The following is a 10338-nucleotide window of genomic DNA, read 5'->3' as shown; positions in this document are numbered from 1 at the left end:
TCTCATAATTGTCAGTCAAGCACTGTACAGAAAAGATGCATTAAAGTAGACAACCAATTAAATGTTTTGCCATAGCAGGTTTTCTTTTTTCTTGGTGGCCACAAATACAACTCTTAATACAAAGCACAGTCGAGTGGGTTTAATGTAGTGTATTAAACTTCAGACAGATAAAAAAATTGTTATCCTCAACAAATATCACATCATTGAATTTGACCACCTACTTGTTTAAACCTGGAGTTAACAATGACAACATATAAAAGTAGTTAAGGCATTACAGTCAAGACTATAATTGTCTAGAACCTTCTAAAATGTGCGCTTTGCAGCCTTTAAATCCATATCATGGATCTCAAACTACTGACACATAATGCTTAAGTGGTTTCTCTAGATTCTTGTTTTATTGATGGTCCTTGAGGAATTCCTTCATGTAATTCGCCAGAGCATGCGTGTCCTCGACAGTTACGGCATTGTAGAGAGACGCACGCATCCCCCCAACTGACCTGTAGAGGGCGACAGACAGCTTCTGTAAAGAACCCTGTGTCAGCCAACAACAGATATCTGTTCCATACAGCGAATTTACTGAATAAACCGGGCTTATGTCATGGAAACTGGCTTCATGGAACAGCCACCTCCTTTTGAGGTGAAGTAGGACCACAGCACCAAGGTTATGATTAAAACTGGGAGACAATGGGGTTCTTCTTTAAAAAGGTGCGACAACTCGCACCTGTGTCCTTTCAGGGAGATCATCCCTCGTTTAGACGCGCCGTTCAAAAACTCGGCCTCCAGGGTTTCATTGCCGTCCGGTCCGCCCACGCGGAACGGCACGTTCATACGGCTCCTGCAGGCGACGTCGACAGGACACCTGGACAGGGGGGGGGGACGGGTTACCGTGGGAACAGCAGACCAACTGACGCCAGGACAGCAGCAGGTGTGTCGCGGGAGGAGGACACTCACGAGTAGAAGCCTGCAGAGGAGTTGATGATGTCATAGATCAGGGACGACTTCTGCTTGTTCAGCGTCTCCATGGCAGCCGTGCCCCCGTTGTTCTTGATCCACTCCAGAACCAGACCCATGATGTAGATACTGGAGCACAGACAGGCAGACAGGAAGAGAGACAGACAGGCGGACAGGAAGAGAGACAGACAGGTGGACAGGAAGAGAGACAGACAGGCAGACAGGAAGAGAGACAGACAGGAAGAGAGACAGACAGGCGGACAGGAAGAGAGACAGACAGGCAGACAGAATACACAAAAATTAATATTGAATGCAATAATATCTACAGGAAAATCTTTTTAAAACATTTTGGTGGGGGTAGTACACAGGGTGAGGGGTTGGTACCTGAAGCAGGGGGGGGTGTTGTAGAGAGAGTTGTTTTCAGCCTGCACCTTGTAGTCTAGGATGATGGGACACTCATTCAGGGCGTGGCCCAACAGGTCCTCTCGCACGATCACCACAGTAACCCCGGCACACCCCACGTTCTTCTGGGCTCCTGCGTAGATCATCCCGTACTGCCAGAAAACACAAACAAAACGACTTGTTTAAACATCAGAAGATGTTTAAACAAACATCTTCTGATCGACAAACATCTCCCGCCGCGCAGGCCGCTTGCGAGACCGACCTTGGACACGTCGACGGGACGGGACAGGAAGTTGGAGGACATGTCGCTGACCAGCACGGCGCCGCGGGCGTCCGGGAGGAAGTTGTACTCCACGCCGTGCACCGTCTCGTTGCAGCAGTAGTACACATAGGAAGCTGAGGGGTTCAGAGTCCAGCTGCTGGGGTCTGGGACCTCTGCAAACACATTCAGTCACTTAGCAGACGCTCTTATCCAGAGCCACTTACAGTAAGTAAGTGGGAGGAAAGCCAAGGAAAGCCATCTGAAATGCGACCTTTACACAGGGTGAAGAGGCTGCATCGGTATCATATCAACACTGTACAGCCTTTTTGACAAGCAATGTCACAGAGGGCCTCACATATGCTCACAGATCTGTAACTGATAGAACTGAAAATAATGATATGAGAAGAATATTTCCCCACATTGCGGATCTCAACTCAAGTCTTGTCTGACACTTTTTGCCTCCAAAACTAAGACGAGGCTCAAAGTTATAAAACGTTAAGTTTTTTTTGTGTGTCAAAAATTGTTACCCCGTTATTTAACACACACAAACATTCCTTCCTCAAAAGCACTTTAAACTTCATTTCAAAGCTGGCTGAAGCCAACCAATTCAGCCAGCTTGACTACAACATTGCTCAACCATGTGAGAACATAGTCAGCATGCCTCATCCTCAGATGTGTTCATTAGTACAAGGTCATTGTCTTTACAGCGGCCCAGGAAACAGGCCCATCTTGTGTTCACTCCAGAACGGTTTCAGATTTGGAACTTTGTGTTCATTTGCCAGTTTATTTGGGGGCTGGAACGGCCGTTAAGACCTTCAAATGATGACCGTGTGAAACTGACCACAAGTGGAATGTCTAAAAACCAACCCTTATCAACCACAACAATTACCATTATTGGTTACGCAATTAAAGCTGCTGGGTGGATCACGTTTACATTCTTGTACTTTACACTTACACACACACACACAGACACACACACAGACACACAGACACACACACAGACACACACACACACACACAGACACACACTTACTAGTGTAGCTGTCCAGTTTGGGGTGGACCACGTTCACTTTGCCGTACTTCTCTGCCTCCTTGGCAGCTTTGGACGACCAGGTACCCGTCACAATGTAGTCAGCACACCTGTCCTCCTTCAGACCAATCAGGTTGAGCGGAACGCCACTAAACTGGCCAGACCCGCCCCCTTGAAGAAACAACACCTTGTAGTTGTCAGGGATATTTCTACGTAGAAAAGAGATTGTGCAAATAGTTAAACCCGTAATAAAAAGGACAACAACCTAAAATCTTGAAATTGTGTAACTGGATACAAGATACATTTACATGGTCAAACAAAGCACAACTTTGGACATTAAAACAATGATGATATGAAACGACGAAATTATATCAGTGAGGTGGATGCAATGACAGAACAACTAGGCTGTCCAATCATCACGTCTGACAGAACTAGGCTGTCCAATCATCACGTCTGACAGAACTAGGCTGTCCAATCATCACGTCTGACACTCCTGACATTGCAACTTGGAAAATACCAGGTTGAGAACGATGCAAAGTACGATAAATCATGACAGTTAAACAGTTCAGAGCGATGAGCCGGCTGAACTACACAGGGCAGACCAGCGGTCAACCTGGCAGGGTGCCAGACTGTTTGTGCATTCAGCAGCGCTACAAGGTTGCCTAGTGTCACAACATTAGCATGCATGAGCACTCTTACATTATAGGGCCCAGTTCCTGAGAACAAGTGGATGGAATAGAACATTATATCTGGGAGTCAGATGGCTGAGCGGTTCGGGATTCGGGCTATTAATCAGTAGGTTGTTGGTTCGATTCCCGGTCGTGCTAAATGACAATGTGTCCTTGGGCAATGTCCCTGTACTTACTGTAAGTTGTTCTGAATAAGAGCGTCTGCTAAATGACTAAATGTAAATCTAAAACACCTACATCTAAACTAATAATCACCTCAATTTTGCTTCAGTGTCTGAATGCAACGTCTTTCGTGGGTTTGAAATCAATAAATGTTGAAATCAGAGCAAATCCTAACTTCGACAGATTCTTCTCTAGAAATAAGCCTCTGTTTAAAAATTCAAAGAAGATTAGAGAAAGAGAGAAGAGACTGTTTGCATTTTCAAACCAGCAAGCCACTACTCACAGTAAGTCTCTCAATAGAGTTTCAGTTTTGGTCATAATTTTGGTGAAATCGGATGACCGATGACTCATTTCTAGAAAAGGAAGAGTAACACAAGCATGTTCATACAAAAATAACACACAAGCATGTTCAGACAAGAGCAGAAGTTTGTCAGGTATAATACAGACAGGAGTGACTCATTTTTATAAACATGGTGCTTCGTGACTGTAGTTAGACATCTCAAAGTTATGACTATGATTATTATTACTATGCACAGACAAGAGTTATATCAGTTATGTTTGATATGGTTATAATGCATTTTCGACTGATACTCACCAAGAACACTGATCCCAATTCCATTATAGTCCACAAACTCCTGTTGAGCCCGTAACAACACCTGGAACCATGTCACAAAAGTTAATGTTGGGAAATTATCTAGTGAGAAGGTAAGCATATGAATAGTCTTTTGTCAGCCGATAGATGATTATCTTTAATGATAACCACAAATTAAGAAATACTCTAGCCTGCCCCTAGCGGTATCTTCTCGACACTGCATTTTTTTCCCCAGAATTCGGCTGACGCAACCAAAGGATGCAACGCAAGGAATCAACACTGCACAAGTCACATTGTGCAATTTTCAAATTAATATTTTTCGCTTTTTGCAACAATTTAGCGAAGTTAAGATACTGAAATCTGAAATCCCGTGGCAGTTTGTTACAAATATGAACATATTTTTCTGTCAAGTTCAGAACAAATTTCCCTGAAACAACACACGCCTAATTGTTCAAAGGAGTGAAACAATTTGCTTGGCTCAAGCAGTTAACGCTGTACGCCTTAAAAGTTTATTTAAGATTTAGACGATGGATAGCGAGGTGTAAGCTAAACTGCCTCTTAAACCTGCCCACTATCGATGCTTTCATACTTACCGACTGCGGAAGCTTTGCAGGTCCAGGACCAAAGTTGATAATTTGCTTCTTTTCCATGGTTAGATAATATTTTTGTTCTTACAATAAGACTTGACGTTAGTTCTTGCTTGCACCGATCAATACTCGCGTGGCGCAGACTTTTTTAGTAGTTGAAGCTTGTGGATTGGGGTGAAAACCTCAGAAGACCGTTCAAGCCATTTCATTGGCTGCACCCGCATGACTGAGTTACTATTCGATCATTCATTGGTCGATAATGTTATCTGAGGAACAGTGATTGGCTTTTCTATCATGCCTCATGTGATTTTGCAGAATCGCATAATTCAGGAGCACACATTATTAATTAAAGCGTAACTGAGAGTAGTGATGGGAAGTTCGGTTCTTTTTACTGATTCGGTTCTTTGAATCTCGTAGAAAGACCGAGTCGGGAAATGAACGAATCACTCGTTGAGAGGACTCGTTACTCCCGAGTCCTTATAAGGATTCGTTCAAAATGAACGAATCGTTCACGAACGACACATCACTAACTGAGAGGCTGAACACATTTATCCTAGTCTAGTTTAGGACAACTCGGCAAAGGGTTATTTTTACGTAGCCCAGATGGTGACACGGAGAAAGACAATAGCCTAAAGTAAATGGAAGAAAATAGGAGAAAAAAAACACAAGCTTTCACTATCAAATAGCCTAGTTTTGTACCATAAACGGCTGCAGCTTTAATGCAGTGAAATCAGTAGATCACACAACAAAATGTGATCATTTTGAAATCCTCAACAGATCTGTTGGAAGAAAAGACCAGACTACAGTTTAAAACTGATCACAAAATAAACCCCAAATACAAGCACATAGCGTGTCAAGGTCAGTATGAGTTCCCCTCACAAAGGGAATTCTACAAGACACTGCATCCAAACTCTGGCATGTAGAAACACAGACACAATCAACAGCTGTCTCTTACAGCCATAACTGATGGTGGTTAATAAAAAGGCTCATGACTGGCTAATGCGTGGATAGTTTGGGTCCTAACCTGTTTGGGTCAAAGGTAAGGTCAGAGGTCTGAGGTGGGGTGACTGAAGAAGGCTGGTGACCCCCTCTGCAGAGTGGAGGAGTTCTGTCGAGGTCAAGTGAGGGACAATCTGGTCACCTGACACTCTCAAACAGCCCAGATACGAACACACTGGTGCTTGTGTTGCCTCAAGAGTCTATATTTGGCACATATCGACTTATAAGCACAGTTGGTTTGGTCTCTACCGAGTAATTTGCCATTTTTACGGGTACAAAAGCAGTTCGGTGCACATCAATCCATTCTGATTGAAGTTGTGGCATCATACGAGTCTGTGTGTTTGTGGTTCTGCACAGGTGAGCTCAGCTGGGGAAAACATAAATAAATAACAAAGGTGTAGCCCTGTGTCAGAAACAGATCACTGGCCTTCAGGGTCCAGATGAAAGAAAGTGCATCTCTATGTCCCTGGTGGGGGGCTGCCGTTGCATCTCTCCACCCCCCTCCAGCTGCCCTTCCATCTCTCCACCCCCCTCGGTCTCCGCTCCCTGTTCCTTCGTCCTCCTTCCACCTCGCTTCTGGAACACGTAGGGGAACGCCTGCTTGAAGGCCTTCCTGAAGTTGTTTCCCATGAAGGCGTAGACCACGGGATTGACAGAGGAGTTGGAGTACGACATGCAGTGGGCCCAGATCTTCACCTGCAAATCAGTTGGAGCTGAACATGACAGACTGAACCTCAACAGATATCTGATCTGTGGCAGACTTGACCGGTAGAGACTGACCTTGTAGAGAGAGTAGCTGCGGAGCTGAGGCCTAAAGGCCTGCAGCAGGATGCAGATCTGGATGGGACCCCAGCACACGGTGAACAGAGCCACCATCACCATGACCATCTGAGACACACGCGCCCTCACCGCGGCCGCTCGCACCTCCTGGGCCTGCAGCTGGTAGAGGAGGAGGGCGGAGGAGGAAGACCATCAAAGAGGTTGTATGAAAAGTGCATGTGGAACGTGCAGCGGAAGGTTAAGGATCAGAAGTATTTCTGTGGTCAGAGTCAGGGAACGGTCTGCGTTCACAAGCCACACCGCAAAAGTAGAGCACATCACAGACACCAGGCACGGTGAAGAAAGCTAAACCAAACACCACCACGATATGTACGAAGATGACATCAAAGTGACCTGGTAGTTCCCGTCCATGGGCTGCACCCTGGGCTGGCCCATGCGCTGGAGCATAAAGGCATAGCATACGGTAATGGTGACCAGCGGGAGGAGGTACACGGCCAGGAAGCTGTAGAGGATGAAGGCCTTCTGGAGGTGGGGCGAGGGGAAGGCCTCGCTGCAGTAGGTCTGCGGGCCGAACCAGAACCCCGCCTCCAGGCGCTGGTACAGCGGCACCGGGACCGAGAGCACCAGGGAACCTGGGGAGGATGACATGCAGTTAGGGATGGATGTGTGTGTGTGTGTGGTGGGAGGGTTAGATGGAGGGAGGGCTGGGAGGGGAGTCAGGTGGCTGAGCGGTTAGGGAATCGGGCTAGTAAAGAGAAGGTTGCCGATTCGATTCCCGGCCGTGCAATAAATGACGTGTCCTTGGGCAAGGCACTTCACCCTACTTGCCTCGGGTAGAATGTCCCTGTACTAAGTTGCTCTGGATAAGAGTGTCTGCTAAGTGACTAAATGTAATGTTGTGTGTGTGTGTGTGTGTGTGTGTAAAATACCAATCCAGATGGAGACCGAGACCATCACGGCCATGCGTGGTGTGCGGTGTAGTAGCGACTGCAGAGGGTAGACGGTTACATAGCAACGATCCACACTCATGGCCGACAGCGTAATACAGGTGGCCTGGGCGGTCACCTGAAAAGACAAACACAGACGTTGGAAACTTGAATGATTCAGCCTCCTGTTGCTAAATCATCCTCCGTTGTGTTTGTGTGTGACGCGCACTTGTTGAAGGTAGCTGACTAGTCGGCACATGAATTCGCCAAACACCCAGCTGGGCAGAGGGTAGAGCGTGGCTGTGAAAGGCACACAGCACACCAGGAAGAGAATGTCTGTGGTTGCCAGGTTAACTGTAAGAAAAATAGAAACACAGTTGATTATCAAGATTACATGCTTGCTTATTCTTAACGGCATGAATATGGGTTCACAATGAACAGAACATTTACAAAAAGGTAGCATCTGTAGGCCTAACATATTCACAGGCAGAGGTAGAGCTATAAGGTAAAACACCAGTGTTCACCTGTTGGCTAAACGGACATATTATAAATAAAGTTTGTATGCACAAACAATGTCATAACGCTCAACCGAAGTACCTATGTAGAAGTTGGTGACCGTCTTCATCTGCTGGTGCTTGGTGATCACGTGTATGACCAGTGAGTTGCCCACCAACCCCACCAGCATGATTAGCCCGAAGAAGACAGGCACCAGCCAGGCGTCCACCAACAGCGGGGGTCCCTGGTCCTCTAGGGGGGACGACTCGTTACACATTGACCCCTCCATACCCAGATTGCAGTACCGCCCTCCGATGGGCGTCGAGAATTCCGGATTTTCCGTCATTCCACCGTGATGTGATTCTAGCCAACGATCTCAACTCTGTGACCTCCGCCTGAGGAATGTTTAGAATGCATTCCGTCAAAGTCGTTGCAAAAATCGATGCAGAAATGAGGTTCCTTCCAGTACGCTGCACTTATAATTACATTTAGTCATTTCACATTTACATTTGTTAGCATAGTTGGTACAGCACTGTAGCTGTGTTGGTCTATTGGACTTCAAACAACGTAAACAAAACACCTTGTTACTGTGTATCGGTTGAGGTACACAGTTATGGTAATAATTTGAGTTTTCTTATTAGTGAATCTTTTAACAAACCATAATTTAACACATATAATTAGTCATTTTGGTTTGAATATCTAAAATTCATTGGAAAGACCAATGAGAAAATACAAATAGCATTGGACAGTTTAAAAAACACATTATGCTTTTGATCTGTTTTAAAGAGGTCCTCAGTGAATTACCAGTAAGCTACGTAAGCATGAACGTTACAAACTCCCTCAACGCAAGTGTCTCTGCCTCCCATACCTCCACTTGGCCATCAGCATCATTTCCAAGGTAAAAGCCAGAACACCTACAATATCCGTACATTCACGACTCAATGCAATGCAAACTCATGCAATGCTTCAAGTCTTCATAGGGACCAAAATAATTGCTTCCATATATTTATGGTCTATTCTTGCCTTCTTTCACTTACTTAAAAAAAAATATAGATCTAAGGAAACATTAACTTAAATGATAATTTCGATCTTTTGACAAAATATGCAGATCATTCAATCCAACAGGGCAGAGCACAGACACCAGATAAACCACAGCATAATTAAAATACTGAAACTGATTTTGATCTTTGTTTTGGGATGTTCCTCTTAAGGACGTGGATGCGGTTACCTGTCAAAATGTCTCCTCTGGTGGGTCCTGTGTTCTCAGGTAGCTGCTAAACACAAGGTCTTTCTGTGGTTGGTCTCTGCTCGGCTAAGATCCCTGCTCACTCTATTTGTTTGGTTTGTTGTCGTTTAGATTTGTACTAAACGAACAGTCCACTGTTGCAGTCCTGCTCTGAGAGGGCGACCAAGAGATGAAGAGAGAGAAATGGAGAGAGAGAGATGGAGGGAGAGGGAGAGAGATGAAGAGAGAGAGAGGGAGAGATTGAGAGATGGGAAGAGGGATGAGGCACAGGAGAGGGCAGAAGGGTGGGAGGGAGGTGAATATGGAGGGAGACAGAAATGGAGAAGGGAAAATGTGATTGTGTCCCTGTGTTTTTGTGTCATGTCTGAGTGTTTGTGTTCTGGTAACATCAAGTTGTTATCGTCTGTAATTATCTGGGTCCTGGTGACCTTTCATATGGCTGAAATGGAGAGCCAGGTGACAACAACTTCAAAAGGAAGACAGTGAAGCTCTCTGAACCTTCAATGTTATTTTAAATGAGGCTTCCTCAATTGTACGTCGATTACACAAAAAGTCGACTGAAAGGGAAAAACAGGAGGAAAAGAACCTAGATGATGGCCCCACACACAAGGTCACAATGACAAAACAGAGTAGTCTCTCTCTCAGAGCAGTTTCAAGGTCTCACAGTGTGTTACTTGCCAGGTCTAATCTCCCAAGACCAGGGTGACACTGAGGGACACCAGCACAGTATGCAACCATCAGAGCTAACACAACGTGCTGCTCTGGGAAAGGATGCTGGGAAAAGAACTCTTAGCTGATATTCTCATCATCCCAACATTTATTAAATCAATCTGTTGAAAAAAACCTAAACTACGCACCAAACATGTGAGAACAAAATGATTGCTGAATGTGTGAAGTGAAATCCCAATCTAGTCTGTCACATCTTTTCATGACGTTTGTTTATTTGTTTGTGAAATAGGAGATTGTGGAGTTTGAACCTTTGAATGTTCCAAGTGGGTGACTGTATGTGTGTGTGTGTGGGACTGTGTGGGTGTGTAGTTTCTGAGTGTTCATCTGGGCGGTGAGAAAGCGGAGTAGTAGATGTTAGTCCGACAGATCAGAGGAGGGCAGCAGAGCAGAGCGGTGTCAGCTGACTGCTTCAGGGTCCTGGACAGGACACCTCTGTGTCTCTGACCGCTACCCAGGCCAGGCTGTGTCCACACAAGCCTCTTATACAA

At 45.4% G+C, this 10338-nt stretch overlaps 2 protein-coding genes across 2 annotated transcripts; both read right to left on the bottom strand.

Annotated features, from left to right (window-relative positions):
* Nucleotides 1–124: 124 nt before the first annotated feature.
* On the bottom strand, nucleotides 125–4856 carry psat1 (phosphoserine aminotransferase 1). The gene is made up of 9 exons (XM_047016853.1): nucleotides 4682–4856; nucleotides 4092–4152; nucleotides 3780–3849; nucleotides 2649–2854; nucleotides 1616–1788; nucleotides 1336–1505; nucleotides 952–1080; nucleotides 722–859; nucleotides 125–497 (listed from the first exon to the last, which is right to left on the bottom strand). The coding sequence occupies exons 1-9, from the start codon at nucleotides 4736–4738 to the stop codon at nucleotides 395–397; spliced, it is 1107 nt and encodes a 368-aa protein (XP_046872809.1). The 5' UTR covers nucleotides 4739–4856; the 3' UTR covers nucleotides 125–394.
* Nucleotides 4857–6026: 1170 nt separating this feature from the next.
* On the bottom strand, nucleotides 6027–8264 carry kiss1rb (KISS1 receptor b). The gene is made up of 6 exons (XM_047016851.1): nucleotides 7978–8264; nucleotides 7610–7734; nucleotides 7384–7519; nucleotides 6848–7086; nucleotides 6455–6613; nucleotides 6027–6370 (listed from the first exon to the last, which is right to left on the bottom strand). Exons 1-6 carry the CDS (start codon nucleotides 8219–8221, stop codon nucleotides 6104–6106), a joined length of 1170 nt encoding a protein of 389 aa, XP_046872807.1. The 5' UTR covers nucleotides 8222–8264; the 3' UTR covers nucleotides 6027–6103.
* Between the last annotated feature and the right edge of the window lie 2074 nt (nucleotides 8265–10338).

Source organism: Hypomesus transpacificus, unplaced genomic scaffold, assembly GCF_021917145.1.
Source record: "Hypomesus transpacificus isolate Combined female unplaced genomic scaffold, fHypTra1 scaffold_42, whole genome shotgun sequence".
Taxonomy (NCBI): domain Eukaryota; kingdom Metazoa; phylum Chordata; class Actinopteri; order Osmeriformes; family Osmeridae; genus Hypomesus; species Hypomesus transpacificus.
This window is presented reverse-complemented; position numbering and strand designations above follow the sequence as displayed.